The sequence below is a fragment of the Podarcis vaucheri genome (assembly GCF_965113315.1).
Source record: "Podarcis vaucheri genome assembly, chromosome: 5".
NCBI classification, from domain to species: domain Eukaryota; kingdom Metazoa; phylum Chordata; class Lepidosauria; order Squamata; family Lacertidae; genus Podarcis; species Podarcis vaucheri.
Window position 1 is genome coordinate 68,599,627 of NC_138763.1, and position 27,673 is coordinate 68,627,299.

General features: G+C 39.8%; 1 protein-coding gene and 1 long non-coding RNA gene across 9 annotated transcripts in view; one reads left to right on the forward strand and one right to left on the reverse strand.

Annotated features, from left to right (window-relative positions):
- PRKG1 (protein kinase cGMP-dependent 1) overlaps window positions 1-27,673 on the forward strand; it is a gene marked incomplete at its 3' end in the record, with an annotated part of 706,724 nt that overhangs the window by 199,980 nt on the left and 479,071 nt on the right. For all 8 annotated transcript variants that reach the window (XM_082222041.1, XM_082222042.1, XM_082222043.1 and 5 more), the window contains one exon: window positions 14,704-14,870. In XM_082222041.1, the coding sequence (XP_082078167.1) occupies window positions 14,704-14,870 (167 nt within the window). The remainder of the gene's footprint in view (window positions 1-14,703; window positions 14,871-27,673) is intronic.
- The window catches only part of LOC309532209, a 738,788-nt gene that overhangs the window by 184,829 nt on the left and 526,286 nt on the right, over window positions 1-27,673 (reverse strand). The window lies entirely within an intron of this gene.

The window sequence follows — 27,673 nt, forward strand, 5'->3', positions numbered from 1 at the left end:
GTCGAGGAAGCAAACAAAGTAGACACAGTACTTCTGTGCAGTCTGATGCCTTGCTCAGCCCACTGACAATACTGCAGAACTTCAAACAGACCATTGCCATAACAACACTTTAGGAGGAAAAAAAACTTGTAGACAACAAAATGGATATATTTTCAAGGTGCTGTGCAAATCTAGCTTTTACTCGCTGTGACTGGTTGCTTTTTAATTTATTTTAAACTTATCTAAAAAGGCCAAGAGAGTAATTGTAGGCAATACAGTATTATTAAGCAAGAGTGCAAGATTTGCAAAGGCTTGTAAGAAAGGTAACTGTCTCCCCCTCCCCCAGAATAATCACAGCTAGCAAAGGCAAAAGAGTGTTATAAAGAAATCACTGTCTCACTATACTCATTCAAGAAGAAACAGCTGTTAGTCTTAGTTAAGAACAGAGTGTAATTTAGCTATTTATTTTAAACTATGCAGCTAAGCTTAGCCTTTACTAGTTATTAGCCCTTATTCTTCCTGTCACATTTGTACTTCTGTTTCTAGGCCTAAATTCTTAAAGTAGTTGTTATGATTTGTTTCAACATTGCGTCAAAAGGATTGTAGCTGAACTAAAGCCCACCACATGGTATCAAATGTCAAGACATAGATGAAGTGTAAGATGTGTAATTGGAATTTCTTAATTATTATTTTAACTGGGAAGCAGTTAAAGCGGGGAGGGGGACACACATCAATATTTTTTATTTGTTTTGTGTGTGTTTTTTGTACTTGGAGGAGTGTGTTGAATTTTTTCCTACATGTAATTTCTGTATGGCAATTCTATATGGCAATTTACATGTTGGAAACACTTGTTTTAATGCAATAATTGTACTGCATCAGGTTTTAATACTGTACTTTGTATTAGCTTTTTAATTCTTGTACATTGCTTTGGCGGTTCGAATCCCCACAACGGGGTGAGCTCCCATGTTCGGTCCCAGCTCCTGCCCACCTAGCAGTTCAAAAGCACATCAAGGTGCAAGCAGATAAGTAGGTACTGCTCCAGCAGGAAGGTAAACAGCGTTTCTGTGCGCTGCTCTAGTTTCAGCAGAAGCGGCTTAGTCATGCTGGCCACATGACCCGGAAAAACTGTCTGCAGACAAACGTTGGCTCCCTCGGCCAGTAAAGCGAGATGAGCGCCGCAACCCCAGAGTCGTTCGTAACTGGACTTAACTGTCAGGGGTCCTTTAGCTTTACCTTTTTTATAGAAATGCATGGTAACCAGGTGATGAGTGTGCCTGTTCAGTCCAGGTAGATGGGCAACTTCAGGGGACCTGCTGTCCCTCCTTATGGCTATTTATCTTTAAAATGAAGTTGAACTGAATAGTTCTTCAAGCAGAGGACTGTCATCTGACAACCCTTCTTTGAGGACTAGAATATCCTCTGTAAAGCAGGACACTTGGCATTCTAGGAACAGGTGAAGACCAAGCATGTCTCTCAGAGATGCACAAGGTTCAGTGATACTTGGATCGCCCTCCTTTTTCTTGTGGAACTCTCCTTCTGAATGCTTATTCTCCACAGTAAATCACAGTATGTCTGCACAGGAGCAAGCCCTATGTATTTCAATGGGACTAACACCAGGTAAGTATGTCTAGGATTGCAAGTTTAATAGACACAGTTGTTCTTTTAGTGCCGAGTTGTCAGGAAGCATTTTTGTGCTAATTTATGACATCCTGGCAGTCCCTTCCAACTGGAAGTGCCAAATTGTTATTCTTAAATGGAGAACACAACCTTAAAGGTTTATTTTTCCAGAATGGATGTAGATATAGTGGTCATCTTAAAAAAAAATAAAAAAATAAAAATAGGTTGTTTTATCTGCAGGCATGAAAGTGAAGTAGTTTACAGTGGCTAAGAAAAGATCTATTGCAATTTACTGCTGACCTAAGTGCATTCTTACATTCTTGTAGCAGCTCTTTTGTTCTGTTCTTTGTTATGGCAGATTATGTTCCTCACTGTTAACTTTTAGTTTGTAGAATGAGAAAAGGCATGCAAGTGAGGGGAGCTGTAAGAGTGTTTAAAACAGGGGTCAGCAAACCTTTTCAGCAGGGGGCTGGTCCACTGTCCGTCAGACCTTGTGGGGGGCAGACTATTTTTTGGGGGGTGGGGATGAATGAATTCCTATGCCCCACAAATAACCCAGAAATGCATTTTAAATAAAAGGACACATTCTACTCATGTAAAAACAAGCTGATTCCCAGACCATCCATGGGCCGGATTTAGAAGGCGACTGGGCCGGATCCGGCCCCCAGGTCTTAGTTTGCCTACCCATGGTTTAAAAGGATAATGGTCAGAAGAGCGACTTCCAGTATGTTCAGTAAATTTCAGAGGTTATAATATTTTGTTCCTGGGACAATTCAGGGCCAATCAGTACACTTTTGTAAGTTTCCAACTTTGAAAAGAAATTTTTGCTTATGAAGAGGCTTTTGGTTGACAGAAAAACCTGAAAATTGTGGTAACACGAGGTAAAACTCTTGCAGTCCTGCAACCAGCTACTTGCCTAGTTGTCTGTAGTAGGCATGAATCTCTTCCACGTGATCACACAGGAAAACCTTTATAAATAGGATAACTATCCCCCCTTCTTTTTCTTGCATGCCATCTATGTGGCACAAACATGGGTATGTGTGGGTAGACAGACTGACATGAATGTTTGGGCTAGTAACTTCTGTGGGCTCATTTGCAAGACTGAGAGAACAGACTTTGCAGGCCTTCTAAACACAACTGCTAATTATAACTACAGAAAACCAGCAGTCCTATCATTAGGCAGAATGACTGAGGCACAGAAATATAGACACAACACGTAGGCTAATAACTGTTAAAGCATATATAATAGAATAATGATATCATTCAAAAAATAGAAATAAATCTATTAGAGTTAATATATACAATGTAGCAGACCAGTGGCGCAGAACATCAAGCCATGTGTTCAAGATAGACATGTGATCAGTTGACCTGTGTTTCTGCTCATTTTGCTGTATCCGTGCTGCTAACTGTTGATGGAGAACTTCAAAGTCCCTGCTCTCCCTTCTAGTGGTTCTTTATCTCTAAAGTGGATTAGGACTGGAGACATTCATAGATGGAAAGAATCACCAGTCCCAACTAGGGAAGAATGGTAAGCCAAACTTCTGGACCATGTTGAAATTGCAAAAACTGACTGGGAGACTCAGGAATCAGGAAGATAATGACTTTAAAAAAGAATGGGGAAAATGCATAACTTACTTAGGAGACCATTGTAAACAAATAAAACATTAGCTGGACTTTAAAAATAACTTGTAAAGAAACGAAAGACATGGATAATTTAGAGAGATGAAAACTGTGGAGAACGTAATGATATGTAGTCTTAGAAAAATTATTTTAAGGACCCTTGTAGGGGATGGGGGAAAGTCATGAGATTCAGAAAATCTCATATATGGATATGTTAAAAAGCTTTTCTTCTTCATTGTTTTAAGTTTGTTCTTGTAAAAACCAATAAAAAATATTTCGAATAGGAGTGGAGACATTCAGAGGACTGCCCTCTGTAATAGGACACCTGGCAACCCTAGGCAGCAGCCAAGGGTTTTCTCTGCCTCCCCCCATCATCCCCGAGACTCCTGCCTGCTCCACACTTTTGTTACAGAGGGCAGGGCTGTGTGTTCTCTAAGATAGCTGACTGCATTTAGGTGCCATTGAGAATCACTCTTCAACAGTGTTGAAGTAAGATTCAAATGTCAGGCCAGTCAGCTTTTGTCAGGGTGGGGGGTGGGTAGCATCTTGTCCTTTGACTCAGGTAGCAAAATGTCTTGGGAGTGGTTTGCCTGGGGCTCAATACTTCCTTGAAGCTGTTCTTTCAGTGCTGGAATCAATGAGTTTAATTCCAGATACAAGTGAACTGGTAATCAGTGAAGGTTGGTCCATTAGAGTGAATGAGAAACTGCTTCATCACTCTCATTCTGCCCTCACCTGTATGGGTTGTTGTTTTTTTACATACAGCCAGTCAGTCTCTGCCTATCATTGGCTCTGGGTCTACCTACTATTGGTCACCCTTTTTTCTATCGTACATTCCAGTCTCAGCCCTCACATTCAAAATAGACTCTGGATCTGAATTCTGATGGATGCTGGCCTATTTACACAGTACTTGGTGTGGGGTTTGCAGTACTGTAGGTTTGTATGTAGAATTTGATGCTTCCTTTTCAAACTGTAACATTTGCAAACTTACTAACCCTTCGGGTCCTATACAAAATTAGCCAGTTTGAAAAAAGGAAAAACCAGCCTACTTGTTAAAGTGAATGTACTTGATTCACACAGGAATAAACAGTAAATCACAAAGACAAGGTAAACAAGGTTCTCTATCTTTCTAATCAGAGCAGCAGAAAAGGCGCATAATGTATACAAATGACATTTTGCAGTGGCTGCAGAAGAGAGTAGAATGTTACCCCTTGTTTCTCAATTCCGAAATACATGTATCAGCATTTAACAGTCAATGTTACAGCTGCATCTCAAGTGCAATCAAAGAAGGAAAAGGGGAGGGGGAAGAATTGTTGCAAGTTGTCTGTCACTCAGGATAGTAGAAATCTTTTGAGATAATTTAATCAGTTGATCCTTCTGGCTCTGTGAGTAGGTCTCCTGGGTATACTCACCTACAAAGAGAAACTAGCAAGCCTAAGAAATCGCTAAGCTGATTTCCCACTGGCATTTGAACTCCAGGTTTTGTGGTGGAATAAATGACAGGTAACTATATTTTATTTCAATTAGGAAACAAAAAGAACATAGTTAATCTGTATATCTGTGTATCTGGTCTGGGGTGGTCAAATGTTGACTGACCATGTCCTTATTTATGACTGTATTCCTTTCTCAATTTGTTCTCTATCACAACCAGCATTATTTCTGCTGTCATATACTTGTTAAAGAGATGCAATGTTCAAAGAGAGTCTTAAAAGGTTCATTAGCCTTTTGAGGACCTAAAGGGTGAATCATCATCTTTTCAGACAAAACAGGTCAGCTTCCATTGAGAATTTAATCTCCTAAACACGTTCTGGAAAGGAATTTCCCCAAAATAGAGCATAATACAATACAGGAAAGTTTGTAATTACACTAAGCCATGTGTTTTAAACTTGTAACATTAAATTTTAGTGTTGATGTAATATGTTTTATTAATGCAGCCTGAATATTTATAGCATCAAGCAAAGAGAAGAGAAGGAGACACCACAAAATGTGATGTCCATAATGTTTCTCATGGAAAAGTCAGTATTAATGAATTGGTAACCTCTGCTTTCTTCTCTGGGAAAGTGCCTCTAAGATGGTGCTGGGCATACTTCCCACATGCAGACTTCTTAGGGCAGGGGTACCCAGTGTGGTGCCTCGAGATGTTGCTGGACTATAATTCCATTCACCCTTCTTCTTCTTCTTCTTCTTCTTCTTCTTCTTCTTCTTCTTCTTCTTCTTCTGCGATCACTTGTAGCCAAGTAAGATTGTCTTCCATGAACACGGTCTTAACAGCGAATCCGTAAGTGACTGTGGAGGCCATTTTGGGATCCACATGCCCCTTCCACAGTGGAGACAACATAGGTTTCCAGACAGGAGTTTTTCATGGTGAGGGTTTGCCATATTGACTAACCCTGTCTTAAGACCTGGAATAGTCCCTCTTGGAATCATGGAACCAATGCCACTTTGCATGTGCTTCCCTTCACTGTCACAGGAGGTCGGAGCTGGTATGCTGAGGTAAAAAGGGTGCATATCGTAAAAATTAAAATGTGGCATTTCCACATTGTACCCCAAGTCTACTTGCAGCTACTTCATCATTATGCTGACATTGATTTTTTCTGAATGAGATAAATAAATTGGAAACAGACTGTATTAACTACATGTTTTGCTTTGTTTTTAAAAGCTAAACATTAGATAATGGTAACTAGTATATTCAGTTGGATTGTGTGTGCTTAATATAGAAAACAACATCATGGTATATTCAAATCCTGGAAAGCAGTGTTCCCAGTCTTGGCATCCTCTGGCCATGGGAAAGCTACCAGAAGTCATTTTCCCCTGCTGCCAGATCTGTAAGCCTTCCAGAGACAACCATCCTCCTTCCTGTGTCCTAACAATTTGTTACTTTGGCTTTTCTTCCCTCCCAGTTAAATCTTGTCAGATTGTTTTACAGTCACATTGTTTACACATTTCATTCTTGAAACTTTCACACACACAAAAGTTTTAGCTGCTGTTAGGGGGTGGCAATGTGACCTGCTTTTAAAAAAAGAACGCTCCTCTGTTTGAAGGGCCCCCATTCCAAGTCCACTTTAAAGATTAAGAACCTTGAAGTTGTCCACCAACAGTTAGCAACACCTGGATGGCAGACTGAGCACACAGGTCACCTGGTCATACTTGGTTCCCCACTATGATGAGATGTATTACATTTCTATTTAAATTATAGTAATTATTGCTAATTTTGCATATATACTTATGAATCACCATATGCATATTTTATCCAAATCTGAGCATTCTGAGTCATAATTCAGCTCTCAATGAATTGTGTATGTTAGGTAGGTTTGTTTGTTTGTTGGTATTTCTGCAAATCATAGGATTCTCTTGAGCATGTTGATACCTCCCTCTTGTTTCTTAGTGGTCATGTTTTGGCTCCATTTCTGTCAGCACTAACCACCTGATTTCTGTATTAGTGTCACTGACTCTAATTCAGGCTTAGGAAATACTTCTCTCTGCTTTAAGCAAAAGAGTTCACAATGATCACATATGTTCTTTTAAATTTTACTTTCAATAACAGCCTTTAAGTAGAGCAAATTAGTGACTTTGCCTGCGCTTAGTGAAGTGAAATTTCCCAGTGACCTTTGGTAGGAAGAATTAGCCTCTAACTCTGTATGAATGACGTTGTCTAGTTTAATTTGGGACCCCTAATAATTCCACAGATAGGGTGATGGAATGGGATTAAAGTGAGACAGATGCTGCAGTGTTCATTTTCAATAAATTAAAGTGAAAAAATACTTTCTCTGGGTTTAGGCCTATATCATTTTTCAATTCCCATTCGAAGTGACTTCCATTTCTAAAATAATGATACTCACTATTGTTTAGAAAGTTGTCTTGGTAAACTGTATAATCTTATTAAACCTTCTGCAATAGATAGCTTTGGGGGGAAATATTAGATACATATGTTGTATAGAGGTCTATCAATGACAATGAGGAATGATAACTAAACGATGCCTTAATGTGCCTGGGTCAAACAACACTTTCATGCCCTGCTTGCAAGTTTCAGAGACTTCTGGAGAAATGGGCCTTCAGCTATTCATAAAATCATAGGAATATAGGAAGCTGCCTTATGCTGTCAGATCATTGATCCATCTAACTCAGAATTGTTGACACTGACTGGTAGAGGCACTCCATGGTTTCAGATGAGTTTTCCCCAGCTTAATCTGGAGATGATAGGGGTTGAACCTAGAGCCTTATGTTTTTAAAGTATAGGCTTTACCACTGACCTATGGCCCTCTCCCTTGCAGCAGACTCCCATCCAGGTACTGACTTAGTCTGGTCCCAGTGAGCTTCCCAGATTAAATGGGATTGACCTTGTTTAGGGCAGTACAGCCCCCACTAATCCAGAGAAACAATTCTTAAATTTTAAAGATTTCAGTGCTTTGGCTTGAAGAATCTAGTCAAGTGAGGAACAAAGTACATGTTAGAATCTCCTGCTGTATTAAGTTGCAAAGCTGCAGTGCAATGAAAATACAAAGGTTAGTTAGTCTGTCACCAGCATCTGTGTTAATTTTATACTGGGTTCATCTGCCATCAGGAATTGCCATCAGGAATAAGGAGGAATGAAAGAAAGGTCATGCCTTCACCTTCCCCCGCCTCTTCATTCAAGCAAACAAACCTGCCTTCACTCTCTGTGATTCCAGGCTGTTGCCACTTTTCAATGGCATTCAGTCACGTACCAACAAACTCAGGTTCCATAAATATAATTGTGTGGGTCGCATTGCACAACAAACCTGCTTCCCCGAAAGGCCCCATTCACTTTGGGCTGTGGTCTCACCCACCACCAGTGTGTGGTCCCTAGCAGATTACTTTCAATATTGCCCTACACAAAAAAATGAATCTGCACTCCTGGATTAAATGAACAAATAAAGAAATGTGCATTGGCTGTATCCCCTCTCTGCCCTTTGGAAATGTTGTCAACCTTAGTGTTTGTGCTTCTTTAGAGCTGTTTTTGATGTCTTTTGTGGTAGAAAACTCAGCTGAAATTCAAGCTCGGTTGTATGTCATGACACCTTGTGCACCTCCTGAGCTGTTAAAAGTCTGAACCCCTTAATATAATGTAAACTCATCAGGTGTTCAATCCAGTTCTGAAATTCTAATCTCTGCTCTTTTATGCTTTGTGATTGATTTAGAAAGAGATGCTAATTAACTTTTGTCATAATGTTTATTATATGTGACTGATGCTATTAACCCTACGAGGAATTAAAACGTCCACATTGTCCAAATGTTTTCAAAAGACTTCCATAAACAGTAATTGTGCTCTGTATAATTTATGTATAACTGGCAGATTAACTCTACTCAATCACTGCACTGTGAGCAAATTACCTGCTAATTATACTAGTCTGAACTTCTCTTGTTTTCTAAGTGTACAGCACTTAATGGTGTTCTGTATCAGTGATCACATTAAACCTTTCTAGTCTTATGAAATGCAAAAAAGTGAGAGGCTTACATTGTCTTTTGGTATTATTCCCTGGAAAACCAAACCAAACCACAACCCCCGCAAATCAGCCAAGCAACAGTCTGCCCCCCAACACCCCCCAACCACAAAAACACCCAACACATCACCCTCCTCAAATTGTAACAGGCAGCACTTCCAAATGCTCTCCCTTCCCATCATTCCCCCAGTTCTTCCAGACACTTATCAGGCAGTCCCTCTTCCTTTCCTTAAAAAAATAGAATAGAATAAAAAGTCAGCTCAGCTGTGCAAACTGGAAAGCAAAGCACCAGCTCCAAGCGCCCTTCTTCCTTTCCTATTCTAAGAGTGCCTCTGAGGCCAGGTGGAGTTCAGAGGCATTTTGGGGAGAAGACAGTGACTGGAAACTCAAGCTTTTCTCCCAATGGTAAAACTACATATCAGTGAACCATAATAACTCCCCAAATTTGCTACTAATTAGGAAGGACAGGAAGCATGGGGTGGTGGTGACAATGGAGATGTCGGGGACACCTCTAAACACAACGTTGGTGGCCCCAAGGCTAAATGAATATTCCCAAAAGCCTACCTGCCTTGAAATGTGTCCAGTAAAAATGGTAGGCTTGTTTAGATTGTCTCTAGTAAACTCATCCTTTAGCTCAGTTCAATGAAGTGGCTTTTTGTTTCCAAAAACAAAGGAAAGTACAGTAGCCAAAGGCTATTTGTTGTCCCAAAAAAGAAAAGAAAAGGATGAGTTAAATGTCTTATTTCATAGATAACAGAAATTATGTAAAACTTAAGCACAACTGTGTGGGTTTGGTTTTTAATAAAGCATGATATGAGGTTCAGATACTTTCAGAACTGTCCCTAATATCAATGTATTTTTATCTGAAGTAACTATTCAATTATACAAGATGTAAACTGCATTTCATTAAATGCTCTAGAGGAAATTAATCACTGCTGTTTGGCAGGTACTTGGGAAAAATGTGAATGTACAAGATTTGCAATGATGCTAAGCTGCTCTCACGGTCTCTGTAATGAATTAAACCTCACCAAGATGAAAAACACGTACTAGTTGTATTTTAATTAGTTATCTGCCATAACATAGTGTACAACTAAGTAAGGCAAAAAGATTCTTCCACCGCTGCTACACTTCTGCTGTTGTTCTTTTGACTAAAGTACATGGTAGGATGAATGAACTGAGCGATATAAAATGGGACTTAGGAGAAACATGATCAACTTTTGAAATTGAATCAAATGATAAAATTGTGGTTTTAAGTGTGAGATTACATGAAATCAACACAGTGGTACCTCGGGTTAAGTACTTAATTCATTCCAGAGGTCCGTTCTTAACCTGAAACTGTTCTTAACCTGAAGCACCACTTTAGCTAATGAGGCCTCCTGCTGCTGCCGCACCGCCAGAGCATGATTTCTGTTCTCATCCTGAAGCAAAGTTCTTAACCCGAGGTACTATTTCTGGGTTAGCAGAGTCTGTAACCTGAAGCGTATGTAACCTGAAGCGTATGTAACCCGAGGTACCACTGTATATGGAAACTATGAGCACATGGAGCTTTTGTTGCCAGTTGTAGAAGAGTTGCTCACAAATGACGTGTGTGTGTGTGTGTGTGTGTGTGTGAGAGAGAGAGAGAGAGAGAGAGAGAGAGTATGAGAGAGTTACCAACTCCAAAACTGTTTTAACAGGGAAGTCTTGAGATGCAAATATCACTTTCACTTGGAATTTGTTGGTGTGAATTTTGAGGGAAATTTGGTTTAGATTCCATTTTAATGATGCTGCTATTATCAAGAAACATCACTTGGTTGTACAAAGAAACAGTATAATTGCAGCCGTGCTACAAAGCACTTGTCTACACCTACATACTTTGCAGTGTGATCATTGTATATTACCTTATATATAATAACTTTTTAGTAAAATGCACAACATTTGTTTGTGTTTTACATGAAAATCCCTGCCAGTGTAATATTTGGGGAGCAGTGGTGATGATAATGGGTTTGAGGAGACCCAGAGGCACACAGATCAATAAAAAAGTGGACATATTCTGGATCTTTGCTCCACCAGCAAGGGTGCAGCCATTGTAGAAAAAGTTTAAAATGAAGAAGAAAGAAAACACATTATGAGCTGTGTCATTAATGTGGCACTATCATTTTTGTAAACTGCTTAGAGGTCTCATTACAATCAAAGGGCAAATATATTTTGTTCAAGGAATGTAGGACCCTCCGTAGACCAACCCTAGTAGTGTCATTGTTTGAGAAGCTGTATCATTTTACTAGCAAGAAATGTGGCTTTAAATATTTAGGTGTGTTTCAGTTCACTTCTTTCTGCAGAGCTTTTCAATCCCCCCCAAATGCTCAATTTGAAGTTTATGTTAGCAGCAAGTTTATATAAAAAAATACTGTGCATAATATTTAATATGCTTGTGGGATTTGTCTGGGGTGCAGTTGTCCAATTACTACAGGAACCTTTCGTTGTTGTCATTGTCAGTAAAGTATTGTTTGTTTACAATTTTTGTCTAAAATCCCAGCTTGCAGGGCTAGCACAAACCATAATTTGCAAGTTTGGGAGGAATTTCCATGTGCAAGGGGGAAGATAAGAGAGAATCTTTGAACACATGCCTAATTCCAAGCTCTTCAACATAGTGCCAAATCGTACTAGTTTGCCATCATGTCTGAACTGAGCCAGAGATGTCAGTCAAAGGTCACAGTGGGTCAAGGTATACAGAACTGGAAAACAGTTTATATTTGATCAAAGACAGAAGAATAGCTAGTGGAGATAACTGAGAATAATTTTTATGCAGTCTGCACAGCTAACAAGGCAAATAATCCTACTGACCAGAATTTGAGAAAGATGTACTAAACTAAAGGAAGATCAGGGAGAAGGAAGTTCCTGTACTTTCAATGAAAGGTTACAAGAATGAATTTTAAAAGAATAAAAGAACAAAGATCTTGGTATTGTGGTTGAAACTTGAAGGACATACTGGAAAGAAATGTTAATAACCTAAAGCTATGCACACTTACCTGGGAGTAAGCCCCAGTGAACACTGACTTACTTCTGAGTAAACATACGTTTATGTTGGAACTGTATACATATTCTAAATTTAATATTTTGCTCTTAGATTGAAAGTTGACTGTTATTATGGAAGAAGAGCTTTGTTCTCAAATAGATTACCCTGGTGTTCTTGTGAAGACGCTTCTACCATATCAATTTGGGGGGTAGAGACTATGCGATGCATTAAATATAATTATGCATGCCCCTTAGACTCCTGGCCATGTCTAGCTCTAGCAGCTGGCATGGCTGGGCATGTGCTGTATGAGCCAGACTGGTTCAGCAGCTAACCCAAGTGACAGCATGCAGAGATGTCCCCAGAGGCACTGCAGAGGAGATAGCATTGAAAGACTGACTTGCACATCTTTTTGGAAGAGTCACAGATTACATTATCTGCATTTTTTTATATATATAAAAGAACAATACTTATAGTTTGTGCTGTTAAAATGCCAAGGTGTCCAGTTTTGTGAGGTGATTAGAAGATGATTACAACAGACTATCTGATAGGGCAGCGTACATACTCTGCAACATTTCTGGTGAAAATAGTGACGTCCAGTGCTATTTTTCTAGAAAAAGAGGTGCTGGAACTCACCACAAGCACCTCCCTCATTCTCTTAGAATGGCCATGGCACCCACCTGAGAGGTTCCGGAACCGAATTCAGGTGAGTTCCGGCTGTAAAAAAGCCATGGGTCCTATTCCATACCCTCCAACATTTCTCCGATGAAGGTAGGGGTGTTCTAAGAAAAAGTGGCACGTTCCAGGATCAAATCGGAAACCAGGATGGCTTCTGTAGATTTGGGACTGTCCCTGGAAAATAGGGTCACTTGGAGAGTCTGAGCGTAACAGCATGAGAACATACAAAGCTTGAGGATGAGCTTACTTATGCTGAATGACCTGATGATCAGCTCGGTGCTATGAATGAAGTAACAACAAATTGTAACTCATTACGAAGACCATTGCTCCTAGATGGGTGCCCCTTATTTAGAAGGCTATGTATAATATTGTTATGAGTTTTTGTGTGTGTGGGGGGGGGGAAGTAGGCTGTAGGCTTGAGCCCCACTTCAAATTCCTGGATGCAGCATGGATTCAATTGCTGGAATAGCCAGGCCAGCCTTGTAATGGTCCGCTAAGTAAGTATGGGTCGTTAAGGTAACAAAGGGAGTGGCTCTGTGCCAGAGGGGAAAAAAAGAGTGGGTTTCCTTCCCTCAACTGTCTGTTTGTTAAAAAGACAAAAGGCCAGATTTTTGGAGAGTTGAGTGATGTGAGCTAGAAGCCAGAAGCAAAACTAGCAGGCTAGAAAGGTAGAGAGAGAGAGAGAGAGAGAAAGAGAGAGAGAGAGAGAGAGAGAGAGAGAGAGAGAGAGAGAGAGACCTGATTTCTGTTGGAATCCAAGGCTATGGCTATGGGAGAAGCAGGACCTCATCCAGGCTATCACCTCAACACAGGAGGATAGCCTGGCTTATATGTTAACCTTTGCTGGATCCAGGCGTTAGAAGAGTCCCAAATTCATAACACTACCTTGTACTCCCCAGCAACACCAGGAGAGCCACAAGTTTCCTACCCCTGTATAAGTTTTTTTGGGGGAAACTGAGAGGGGGAAAACAACCTTCAATACATAGTTCTCTAAGCAATTAAACCATCCAACCTTCTCTCCCCTGGCTGGTTGGAGAATCTAGGAAACAGCAGACATTTCTGCTCCACACATTGTATGTGAAGTGCTATTTGCATGCACCCACAGTCACCCACATGCTCTCCCTTAATGTTGAAGCTACCTTGAGACCATAAAATATTTATTTGGCATATATTTAAATAATAACTAAAGGCAGGTTTTGGCAAACAAAATTAACCAAGAATCTCACAAATACACATGGATGTATGATATTTATCTTTTGAATGTTACCATTTATAAATTATGTTCTTTAAGCCCCTGTTTGTTCACATTTATAATTTTCAGATGCTCATTTGCACAAAATCCCTTAAGAAGCTTTTAAACAATTATTGTCTGTAATCTTTATGTTGTTCACTGTATTATCAGATGGATAAAGATAGATTTGATAGACATACTGGGGGAAATTCAATATGTAAATTATGATGACTAGAGCACAGTTAACATTTGTGCTTGAGTGATTCAGAGTAGTAGATAATTCTTCAAGTCTTATGCTGATGCTTCATTAAAAGCTTTGTAAAACATTATGAAAAAACAAAGGGATTGGTCCTACCTGCATTGTTGAGATACTGAACTATGGGGATTTTTGAAAGGTTATTCAAAAACTACAGAACTATTACAAGTACCACTGGGAAAAACATAGTCCTTTTAACAGTTATTGAAAAATATAATTACAAAAAGCTATGTAGTTACGCTATATTTCTTTCATTAAAACCAGATGACCTCAAACCTTTAAAGAAGTTTTTATATAACTAAGACACTTCTATAATTTTTGGTATTTGATGCTGATGGAACTGCTGAGGTAAAGTTGGTGGGAGTTAGTACATGAAGTTATTGTTGTTCATAACAGTATAGTTTTTCTTGAAGAGATGTCTGAATTTTAGACTGCTTTATTCCTACAACATGATTGCAGTTTTTTGTATTTTTGATTTAGAACAATTAACAAGTCCCCAGATTATGTACATTCTGTTTCAATGGGTGCTAAGCATAGACTAAGTAGTGACAGTATTTGCATAACTATTCTTCTCTTGTGGTTCATAAACAGGAAAGGTCAATCTTAAAAACAAATTCTGAACATACAGGTGTTCAGCACCCCCTTCCCACCCCCACTCCCCTGCTTCTAGATTTAGATTTTGTGAATAAGTTGTATTGTATATGCATGGAATGGGGTGTGTGGGGGTGTGTGGTGTGACTTGTTTGTTATAAGTATTTTCCAAAACTAAAAAGTAAGATTTTTAAAAAACATATATATATTTCACATTCGCACATGCTGCTTTTGGGTGTTGATTAGCACATTTTGACATATCTTTCCTTTCTCTCCATAGGTCAAAGGATCTAATAAAGGAAGCTATTCTTGACAATGACTTCATGAAGAATCTAGAACTGTCACAGATCCAGGAGATTGTGGATTGTATGTATCCAGTGGAATATGGCAAGGACAGTTGCATTATCAAGGAGGGAGATGTCGGTTCACTGGTATATGTCATGGAAGGTATGTCGTACAGCTGTTTCATTCATCTATATATATGTTTTCCCTCTTAGCTGCTTCCAGAGGGACTATCGCTACATTACATGGAACATTCCATAGTGGCTAGAGGAGGCAATGGTACTCTTATAAAGGGTTTCCACTCATTGCATGTTGCTTTCATACCCAGTATGGTACTACTAGAATTCATCTTTAACTATATCAGTAAGACTGTGGTGCATCTGCACTTACACCAATTCAGGGTTGGGGAATCTGTGGCATTCCAGGTGATTATTGGCCTCAGTCTCCTATTATCCTTGACCATTGGTCCTGATGGCTGAGGCTGATGGAACTGGAGTCCTACAACACCTGGTACAAGGGTGGGCAGAATTCATATTTGAGCGATCTTCTTTGTTCTTTGCTCGAACCCTGAGATTTATGAGCCAGAGCCTAGTGCAAAAGACACACACTTAGATGTAAAGAATTCTAAGCCCAGGACTTGTTTTGAGTTCTAGAACTGCCTGTAGCTCATAGTCCACTCCTTCAAGGATTCTTCATTTCAATACTATAATTTAGGGTGGGAGGGGAAACACATCTTTTTTTCTGCTGTTCTTAAATAACAACAACTAAGAACTCCTTGTCTATTACCCAGAGATCTTGCAGTAGACCCATATCTGCCCACTCCTGGTCATTAGGGCTACAGGTAACCCACCCTGATTACAGTGCATTGTTTTGAACAATACCGCTGAAGTGAGAGTGTTGCAAATCTAGTCTCTTTCACTTTGAGTGAGAAACCATGTGGTGGTGTGTCGTGCCCTGCTGCTATACAGAGGTTGTGAACACACTTATCTGCAGATTGGGTGCAGGGCTAGAGTACATATTGAGTGAGTGAATGGATTGGACTACACGGGCAGAATCCAGTGCAGATTTTTGTTGATACAGACACACCCTGAGGATTGCTTCCCAATATATCAGTTTAGAACACTGCTATATTGTGCATATTCAGCTGAGTGAAAGGCACACACATTGCAGAACTGCTTAGGAAATTTCACTATGCGTATTATCTAGATGTATATTTTAATCACGTTTGCATGATGTTTTCAGATCTGGGGATGATTCACAGTTTCTGTGAAATTCTAAACTGGAAAGCGGACTTAATACTTTGATCATACCCTAGGGTTGTCTTATTTCAAAAAGTAAAAACCAGGACATCCCAAGCTTTTTTTTTTTTTTCCCTTAAAAAAAAAAAGCTGAAATAATGTGATTGATTTGCCTAAGATCCAGGACAAAGTGCTGCCTTTCAGAAATCCCCCTTGGACCTCAATTCCACGTTTGAAATCCTGGTAATGTCTGAGGAAATCCAGGCATATGGCAGCCCAATCATACCCTATCATCTCTTTAACTATTTGGTTACATGTGGAATCCTGTTGTCATCTTTGGAGTACACAACATAAGAAGGTAGTGACTGTAGTTTTAGACTGTCAAAAAACTAGAAGTGTGAAGACCTGTATTTGAAAACTTGAAATGACCTGTTGACATTACTACATATAGATCATTCATTTTAAGAGATCAGAGAAGTGAAAAATTATCACTTAGTGCAGTGTTTTTAATACTAAGATTGCTGATTATAAAGTACCTTGATAGCTTCATGCATTATAAGTATCACTTAATTGCAAAATATTGTTCTTATCCTTAATTTGTATTACATGATGTAAGTTTTATCATGTTCCTACAGCACTGTCAGATGTTCTGAAAGGAGGAACTGAAGAGCTTTACAGTCTCAAGGGCCCAAGATAGGTTTAATAATCTATCTGTTTCCTGTATAACAATTTAATTTCAGAGAATATGACAGGCTTCTGAGAACTGAGTTTTCTCCTTGTGTTTTCAACACCTTTGAAAACAGCTGGTGGTGCAGTTGTTGGCACTGCATTTATACATGTTTTATTTGTCATATTTGTCATTATCAAAGGGTCTAATTTGGCAGATTTTTGTTCATGTTTGTGGGGTTTTTTGCATCAGTAAACAACCCAGGCAAATTGATACATTTTCTGGTCACAACCTAATACCATGGATTTCCAAGATATTTAAGGCTGCTTGCTAGGGGTTGGATTGTAGAGCTTTTACGGGGCTCAGTGCATCTCCCATAAGTCTCTAGCTTTCTGGTTGGTGTGAAAAAAATGGACCGATTATTACAATATTGTGTAGTATATTGATTTTCTGGGTAAAATGGTCCAGCCCGGATTGAAGCATTTTTAGTTAAATGTTTTCAATGACAGAAATTTAAGCACATACTTACTCACCTGTTGAAATCTATGGAACAATGTTTAACTTTGCCTGTGTCAATCATGCGCTTCCTTGTTTTGGTTGCTTAAATAAATAAAAGGAGCCTCAAAGTTACAAATTATGCTTTGAAATGTAATTTTATTCCAAAACCTTAATGCTACTCTTACATCACTTTTTAAAAAAAGCTGCTGTCGTAAGTTTGTTTTCCTATCCTTTTAAGGCTAAGCCCTTTTGTCCAAGAGCAGTTTTGTTTTTCTTTCAGCTTTGGGAATGCATGCTTGACTAGAACAATGTTGTGCATTATGAATTGGTGACTGAGAGAGGTCCCTGAACTTGGTAGCACAATCCTAACTATGTCTACTCAGATTTAAGTCCTATCAAATTACCGTATTTTTTGCACCATAACACTCAATTTTTTCCTCCTAAAAAGTAAGGGGAAATGTCTGTGCGTGTTATGGAGGGAATGCCTATGGGTGGCATGCCTACGGATTTTCCTCCTCTAAAAACTACATGCGTGTTATGGTCGGGTGCGTGTTATAGAGCGAAAAATACGGTAAATAGGGTTTGCTCCCAGGTAAGTGTGGTGGCTATGATTGCAATTTTTCCATACTGTGTAGGAAGCAGTACTAACAAATTTTATGTTGCAGTTTCATATACGAAACAATAACTTCAAAATTTCCATTGGCATGATATATGAGAACAAAAAAATACGTTACCAGGAAATAATGGCGTTTCTCAAAATCTTAGTATTTTATTGATATTTAAGTGACACTGGCAGAGGAGAACTTCAGGTTCAATTAAGAGTGCTTAATCCTCCTGCTACAAAAGTCTCCAGGACATTTTTATTACCTTCCCTCATCCTGGCAGTCTCTGAGACTAGAAATAAGCACAGGTAGGGGGGAAATGGTCTCAGGGATGGGACTTTTGCAGAGAAGAATCAGTGGGTGCTGGAGGGTTATGCACCTCTTCCTCCCACCTAGTGATTCTCCCCTGTAAGTGTTGCCCCCAATTCGTGTTATACTTTCGGGAACACTTAACACTTGACACAATTATGCAGCATCATCCTAGGTGAAATAGCAACTACTTTGTAAATGAGCTCTTCCAGCATCTGGATGTGTTAAAATGCATGGGCATGGGCACATCTTAATTTTATGTGAAACGGAAGTACTTTTCAAAATTAAATTTTTGTATTATTTATTTATAAATGCTTGTGTACCACTGTATCATAAAAAATATCAAAGCAATTTACAACAATATCAACACATAATAAAAACAATGTAAATGCTTAAAGTCAAGAGCCATCAGCTAACTGTTATGAAAAGAGGATTGCATAATTTTCTCCATAGGACTGGTGGCACGGAAGTACTTTCAGCAGGTGTTGTTAAAAGCTGAAACAGAAGGCACCAGCTGAATCTCTAGTGGCAGAGCATTCCACAAGACTAGGCCAATGACACTAAAGACTTGGGTTCTTGTTGTCTGATGAGCCTTTCCAACCCCAGAGCTAGCCAATGACATATATTGATGACTGAGTTGGGATATAAGGGTTTTGGCTGTTCCTAAGGTACAGGGCTTCGTAAATTAATACAGATGGACCATGATTGGTCTAGAGTGAGATAAACCAGGAGCCTGGTTTTGAACGATGTAATGTTAAGCCAATCCATGGCTTACCTCACAGTTGTGCAGTAGTGGCAAGAGGGCAGGAGGAGTAAAGCAGCTGCTATCTTATCTCTGGAAATCTACAAAGCTTCCTATTCACACTAAGCCATGGTTTGGCAGACTGGGTCAATATATAGATATAAATGGGGTCCAATTTCTACAGAGATCTTGCAATAAATTGAGAACCTTAAAAAGGTTGAGAATTGGTGCTAACCTGGATTGTAAGAATTCATGTGCCACAGTACTATTGGCTCCCATAGAGTTGTAAGGTCCCTGCAACGTCAGCTAGTTGTTACTGGGAAGTACAGCCCAGACAGTTGATGGTCACCAGATGTGATAATGCAGAGAATGCTTTCAGGCTTCTGGAATTTATCTGGCTTAACCAGTCTAGGTGTATCTGCGTACTGAAAATGAAATTATAAAGAAATTAAACAAAGTAATGGATAATGGCAACTATAGTGATGTGATGGTAGCAAGATCAAATGCTTGGTTTCACTGGTAATATACATTTCCACTAGAGCTTACTTGTGTGTCACTGATTCATGACTACCTGCAGAATATACTGTTTATGATGTTCTCATTTACCACACAGAGGAGCATATATTTAATTAGCTGACATATTTTGTGTTTCAACATTTGAGTGGAACCTTAGAAACACTTCCAGAAGTGTCTCCCTTCTACCTGCACTACATCTGGTAGAAAACACAGTTTTTGTTCTTTAAGCTTCTCAAAATGTTGAGCTCCATAATTCCAGGGTCTTCCTGGGTCAACTGTTAGCAGGGATCCAAAGTGGACCAGCCTCCCATACTTTTCTCTTTCCTTATTTTCCTGCACAACACATATCAGCAGCAGACCTCCAACTATTTTTAAGAAACAATTATTCAGAGGGGGCCAATCTGCTTTTCAGCTGCAATAGAAATTGGTGCATAGATGAACGTTCTCCTTTCTGCAGCCCCTAATGAATTTTCTTCAAACAGTTTTAGAAATCTGTATGCAGTTTGCAGCATATGTAAACTCTAATTGCTGCTGTGGAGTTTACAAAACCCAAAGGTGCAGCTTACAGACATTCTAAGCTCTGCATGCTAAAATGTTTATGATGTCCACAACTGCATCTCTAGTGCAATAATTCCAGTATATAGAGTAAAGACTGGAGTGTACACTAGATACACTGCCTGTAAAATTATACGGGTAGAACTTGGATGTTTTATGGAATATTATAAAGGGGACAAAGGTCCATCAACTCTAGTTCTCTTCTGCAAAGTGGGGCAATCAAGCAGGCCTCCTCCCTAACACACACTATCTAGCAACAATTTGCCAGTGATTAAGCTCTGTGAGGATTCTGGACTAGATGGGTCATTGGTCCGATCCAGCAGACTTTTCTTATCTTCTTATGAATCTTGTGTTATCCTTGTTTCCTCATTTGCTGTTTCTTCCTTAACATGTAACAAGCAGTAACATGTTCTACTGCTTTATTAAATGATTTACTGTACTTTACTTTTCTGTGGACAATGGTGCAAGGGATGGCTATGCATCCAAGAGAATACACTGGGTGGAATTCATTATGTTGCATTATGATGTATTTCCAGTGCGTGCAAACACTGATGAAGGAAAAGGGGGGCGGGGGGAACGCACTGCCCCTGGCAGTACAATCCTGGTGGGGTTCCATCATGGCTGCCCCCCCACTAGGCGTCCCGCCCCCAGAACGCGCGCCCTGCCCCCAGGATGCATGCCCCACCCCTTTGGGCGGCGCGCCCCACCCCTGGGACGCACGCCAGCCCTGCCCCCGCCTGCTCTCCACCCCCGGTGCCAGAGCATGAAGCTCCGCCACTGTGCAAGCATTTCAGCTTGCTAGACAGAACTATTCCCCCTTTCCTCCCTTTATATGTGGGCAGGGGGCACGTGGAGGGTGATTGTTCTTCGCAGGGCTTTTGCTGATGGAGCTTGTTAGGTGAATCCCACCCATTATGTTTAAAAGGGAAATTAGTTACATAGAGGTATTACATTGTATTACTTATGTTGCATAACTACCAATATTTTTCTTTATTGTTATTGTCTACGCCCATGAGTGTTTGCAATTTCAATACATAATTTTGGTTTTGATGATTGTGTTATTAGCTTGTCTGAATTTTCCAAACCCACTTGATTTTTAGCAGTTGTTATTACACTTTTGGCAGTGTTGGTCATGTTTCTGCATGAGAGATTAGTTGTATAACACCATGCAAAAAACAATATCATAAACAGGATGTGTTTGTTGTGGTTATACATTCCCCATAAGAGCACTCAGTGAAGAAGCATGGCATTTATTAGCATGAATTCCGGCAAACACTCTCCCCTCAACCTGTCAACAATTTTTTCCCCAATCGTCTTCTGACCTCCCACTTCTCATTGGTGATTATGATACACATTAGTATTTTATGATGCCTAGCATGTGCTAAGTCTTTTAAAAACCAGGACTGGAAAAAAGAGAGAAAAGTCTGAAAGGTAGGACTAAAGTGCTTATGCAAACCTGCACTTTTTCCCTGATAAGGATGACTGTCACTGGAATGGTATGAAGTAGCCATGCACTGCGCCTAGTCATGGTCATTGGATGCGTTAACAGAGCAGTGTAGGAGCAACCATGAATAACAGCAACCATGCTTCCATAAGGGTTGTGCTGTTTGTGAATGAAATGAGATAGGACATGCTCCATTTGTACTTCGCTTATTGTTATCATTGCAGGCTTCCCCCCACTTACGCATGGCTTACATTCCAGGCCCCTGCATGATAAGTGCAATTGCATAAAATGGGGAGCACCCCACTTTATAAGGAGGGAATGTGAGGAGGAGAGAGATAGAGGGAGTGCACAACATGACTCCAGAGTAAGTAGACTTGGAAGTTGGCGACTCTCTCAGTGTGCGGAGAGGCAGTGGTGGGGGTCAGGGGGAGTGAGGTGGACCAGGCGAGTGTCAGGGGGATGAGGTTGGGCTAGGCAGGTTGACCTTCTGTCCCCTCCACTTTCCCCTCAAGCCCAAGCTGAGCAAAATCAGGGAGAGAGAGAGAGTTGGTGCCTCATTCCCAAGCGGGGGGGTTGGGGTGCCCTGCGTGTGTGCAGGCTCCACCCCAAAGCACACTAGCTGCAACATGCCACAGACGGGCATGGAGCGCCGCCCAGATGGGGCACCAGACAGAGACAGATGGAAGACGAATGTGCTGCCCTGGCCGGAAGGCAGGTGAGCGAACAAGCAGGTGGTCAGAAGCCAAGCTGAGGCACCTCTCCCTCTGTGCACCAAGAGGGCTCCAGCTACTTCAAGACTTGGCAGTTTTGAAAGCGCTGTAGCCCTTCCCTTGCTTGGGCAGTAGCTCTGAGCGACTTCCAGGCAGGAGGGAAAGCTAGTCTATTTATTTATTAATTTTGCAGAGACTTTGATGCACCTAAGGGGGTGGGGAGGGTGATGCCTGTATTACATTTCTATCCCATGTATCTCCCACGGAGCTCAAGGTCATGTACTGTCCTAAGCATACCCAGCTTCCGGTGAAATCTCTCTGCTTCTCTGCTACTGATGGCAGCGATAGTCAGGGTTCCCATAGGGTCACTACCCGCCTAAGTGCACATCATGGGTGGACCAGCATACATACCTTCACTTCAGTGACATCGCCATTTAGTTCCCATTGCAAGAAATTAGATTTATTTCTAGGAAGTTGAAAGTTCAGGATAGCAAAGACTTTGCAGTTGTGGGGTGGTTGGTTTTCATTTCTGTGCACCTTCTTTAAAGCATCAGCTGAGGCTGTCACACCCCATGAACCTGAGCAATACCTGGAGGTAACTTAGCAACCATGTCCTAGAGCGAATAAAGTGCTGGAAGGTTTGTGTGTGCGGTGTGAGTAAATGTCCTCTGGAGACTGCTTGAAAGCATCAAGCTAATTCTCCATGACCTCTCACAAATCCGAAATTTTGCTAGAATGCTGAAGCTGACACAGAAAAGGGAGAAGTGAAAGAAAGGAGACTTTTAAAGTTGAGGAGCAAACAAAGCAAAATTGGGCTGGACACGTATAGTACAGTCACTGGGGCCAAAGCCAATTATCCTTTTTCCGATTATGCTCGGCCCAAAACATTGTTACAGTGTTCCAACAGCATTTCAAAGAAATGTAGTTATGTTTACTCTAAAGTCCATGAAATAAATTTCCGTGCAATATTCGAAACCACGCTTCCTGCCATTGTTGCCACAAGGCAATAATTTTTGGTTGGTTTTCTTGTGGCCTTCCAGCTTTTGTTGGGTTCCACCTCCCATTATTCCCAGCAAGCATAGCCCAATGGTCAGGGAGTGATGGGAGATGTAGTCCAATAACAGCTTGAAGGCCACACTTTCCCCACCTGAGCCAATATCTTTGCTTAGTTTAGATACAGAATAAACAGCTGAAGCTCAGAGCTCAGTTATACTTCATTTTGTTATCTTAATGCAAAGCAGTAGTTCACTGTTCTGCTTTATTTGTGTGCCTCCTTTTGCTAAACATGTTCAGCTTTCTTCAGTCATTATTTTTAATTAAACTATTCGCAAAGGTCATTATGAAGAGATGGTGCGGCATTTTAATACCGCCAAGGCTGCACTAGGTTAACAGCTATCAGATGTGTGGGTGTTGCTTCTTCCTAATGAGGATCAATGTGTTATTTCACATTTTGGAAGTAGAAATCTTTATCCTATTGCACGTGTTCCAAAGGTGTCTACATTAGTGTGCCATAGTTAACAACTGAATCATCATGATTCCGCCATAACAATATAATTGATCACTTAAATGATAGCCCTATTATAAGCTTCTTCATGAATGCCAATATAAAAAAAATTTACAGTTTTAAAATATTATTTCACAAGAATTGCAGTTTGCATGAAATATGAGGGCAAGTAGTTAATAATATTTTATTTTAGCGCTGGATGTTCATAGGAAGAGATCAAATTTTGATTTAAAGCAAATCAGATCCCTATATTGAAAATACATAAACTAGAGGTGTTTGCATTACTTCACAAAATGCTTGAACAAATAAATGAGGATAGACTAGCTGAAATTCCATGTTATGCTGATCCTTGGGATCTGACAACTTCTGTTTCAGTGTATCTGAAGAAGTGTGCATGCACACGAAAGCTCATACCAAGAACTAACTTAGTTGGTCTTTAAGGTGCTACTGGAAGGAATTTTTTTATTTTGACGGAAAAATACAGTATGTCTGCCTTTGGTTGGTCTATGGTTTGTTCTGGTTTGTGTCCCATGATTCAGTATAATTCTAAAGAATGAAAGGATGGGGTGGGAACAGGAAAACCCAGCAAATTCAGAAACATTACATTAAGGATTAATGGTCAGGTGGAATGGCTGCTATGTGCTGGGAGAGGATGAACCAAATGGCAACTGAACTCCTCAGTCTGATGGAGTGGGCCTCACTTTTCTGCAGCCAGGTATAATATCCATGAACAGATAATAGTACTGAGAGGGGAGGATTCAAATGGCCTTTGGCTGAACGTGAGCTGATGACCATGAAGCTTTATATTCAAAAGCTACAACAATGGACATTGGATGAGTATCCATTACCAGTTGCAAACTTCCTGTAGGCATCTAGTGGCCGCAGTGAGAATGGGATGCTGGACTACATGGGTCTTTGTGTGATCCAGTAGGGCTCGTCTTACGTTCTTAGGAGCTGGCTGCGGTGGTTGGAATATGCTGTGCTATTTTTGTAGTAGTTTAGATTCACGGCAATGGATATTTTTATTTTATTTATTTTCACTAGCATGGAACAAAACAATGTTTCGTTAGTATTGTTAAATGATATCTAAAAATGTGTCTCTGTTCCTTTTCTTGCAACACAAGTATTTTTTTTTAAAAAAAGTCTTATGATTTAAAGCCATCAGCTTTTTGTTAATGTAGTGTGAAAAGCTTGCAAGAAAAGAAAATCAGCATAAATTATGCATGAAATCAAAGGAGTAGTTATACAGTTCCTGCAGTTGTGCCTGAGATTTGGTACAAAAAGTGACAGCATATTTTGACATGTAATTGAAGCCCTTATGCATATAAACAGTTTTGGTAGGATGTAGAAGTCATACAGAGAGCTCCTTATTCATTAGATAGCTTTGAAATAATAATAAGGAAGAGACTGAACCACTCAGAAAAAAATTGACATAGTACCATTTGCTAAAATGGGATGGGGGACTGTTTTCCCAGAGACTCTCTCCACTTTCACTTTGATATGGAAAAAGTTAGCACGGGAATATGAAACAGCCTTGCAGATTTCTAGAAGGAGGCTGAGAGTTTAGGCTGCTTCAAAAGCATTTGCTTGCATGCCTTTCCAATGAAGTGTGTGCTCCCACACCATATTTTACGGGGGGGGGGGGAATCTTCCAATGTGGTAGAAACTTTACTTTAGAAACTGTATATAACAGCAAGCATGTTAAGTTAATTAAGGTAAATATATTTAAGAATAATTTTGAAAATGCATAATAAATCTATCAATAAGTTAGTAAGCTGTCTTTGCAACAGAAATATCAAATTTCATTTATGCAATATGCTCTTCATATTCTGTACAGTAAAGATAAATAACCTCTCATCCTCACAACCACTTGCTGCAAGTGTTTCTATTCAGGTTCAATGGGTTTGATGATTATGATTATTCAACAGAATACTTTAATCAGTAGCAGTAACAATGAAAGAATAAACTTTTATGAATTGGATTGTTAGAAGAAAGAAAATACGTTTTGTGAAGTATGGGAAGAGAAAGAAAAGCTGCTGCAAGTCAGAAACTATTGTTTTTTTCCAGGGTGTGGAAGAGTATGTTGATCAGGCCCAACAAAATGCTTTTAATGTCTCGCAAGCCCCCGGTAAATTTTGTGCAGTTCCTTCTGTCGCCTGAGCTCCATGAGTGGTGGCATTCAAAGGGAAGGAGAAACATTTTTGAAAGGAAAGCACTGGACAGGGATATCTTTCTCCCCATCCAGGAACCTTTCCATCCAGGCCAGTGTGTAATAGGAAGGAAAATATCTCTCTCTGCTCTACAGAAGTTGAACTCCACTCCTCCCTCCCCTCCTCTACTGATTGACATGGCTTGGCAGAGGAAAGACTGCACACCATTATGTCTTCCTGTGTGTCTTTCCACAAACTGGCTATGTCAGTTTTCACTTTAAAATGCACAACACTGGCATTATTTGGAAGATTAGCCAGAAGTCAATGTGGCCATTGGCGTGATAAGGGTTAGGTGCCCTGATATTATTATTATTATTATTATTATTATTATTATTATTATTATTAATCTATTGTGTACATCTGAGAAGACCTTGATTGGAATCATGAAGAATACCCTTCTCCCCATGTTGTAAACTTGAGGGAAAGCAAAAGTCATGATCTTGGGGGATTGCTTTTGCTTTTCTGCCTTTTATCACAAGCCATCTGAACACATGTAACCAAATGGCCTGCAAGCATCTTTAACACAGTTCACCTTGGAGGTTATCACTGATTCTGTGTGACATGATGAACTGCAGGCTAAACTGTCCTTTCATTTTTGTGGTTGTGTAATTCTCAGGTTGTATAAATGGACAGTGAGAACAGTTGGAAGCCCAGTTATAAAGGACAACATGGTAACATACAAAATAATGTACAGAAAGATGAACTGGGGCAGTCATTTTTTTTAAAAAAAAGATAAACACAATAAGGCATCTAGAGAAACTGAAAGGTGCCCTATTTAAAATGGTTAAAAAGAAGCACTTTTTTCGTAGCACATAATTAACCTGTGAACCAAGATATCATTGACTTAAAGAGATTAACTTTATTCAGAAAGAAGATTAGTCATTAATGAGATCATCCACAGTTACACTGTATGGGATTAACAACAACATTTGGGAAACATCCTGCATGCTTCATGGATGAGGGCAGTGGGGGGAGGGATTTTAATAAGAAATATGAGAAGTGACTACAAGAGAAGATGAGTTTTATGCTGTTTTATGTGAGTACAAAGTTACAATCACTCTCTGCAGTTATTGTTCTTAAGAATTATTGGCACACTTATTTCAGCCACTTTATAGCGGTTATTTATTTAGTTCATGCACAGATCCTCATATGTGCAGAGATGTCTGGTTTTCATCCTTAGTAAATAAACTTCCTTCTTTTTGTATGTACGGAAGAGAATTTATTCTCAATCTGTACAAATGGACCACAGACATGTATGTTTTTAAAGTGGGTATGGCATGGGCAGGCATCCTAGGAAAATGTACTAGTTCAGAAAAATAGCAGGGAGTAGAAATGACCTCCTGTCTTACCCTTCTGCCTAGCACAATCCCATGTGGAAACGTTACGGCAAAACTCTTCCCCATGAGAGATCAGAGGGTGGCAACATGAGAAGGGCTTTTTCTGCAGTGGCTCCCAAATTGTGGAATGTCTTTGACTGATTACTATGCTATACATCTTTTAAATGTTTTTTTGGGGGGGGGTATTGGTTTGTGTTTTTTTGTTCTTGTGATTATTACGCAGTTTATGTTTTTATATTGTATTCTTATATTGTGACCCAGCCTGACATCTATGGATGAAGGGTGGTATCTCTCTCTCTCTCTTTCTCTCTCTCTCTCTCTCTCTCTCTCTCTTTTGACGAGACTGAACAAAAGGGTCTTTTAAAAAACAACAACATATGAATGAAACAAATAATAACATTTCTATTTTTATGTTGTGAGCTGCTTTGTGTGCATGAGTACAGAAAAGTAAAATGCAGTTGTATAATAATAATAATAAATAGCACCATATTTAGCAGGTCTTACAAGAGGATCTTGGCACTTAATAATGTTCATATACAATGGTAACTTGGGTTAAGTACTTACCGTAATTCGTTCTGGAGATCTGTTCTTAACCTGAAACTGTTCTTAACCACTTTAGCTAATGGGGCCTGCCGT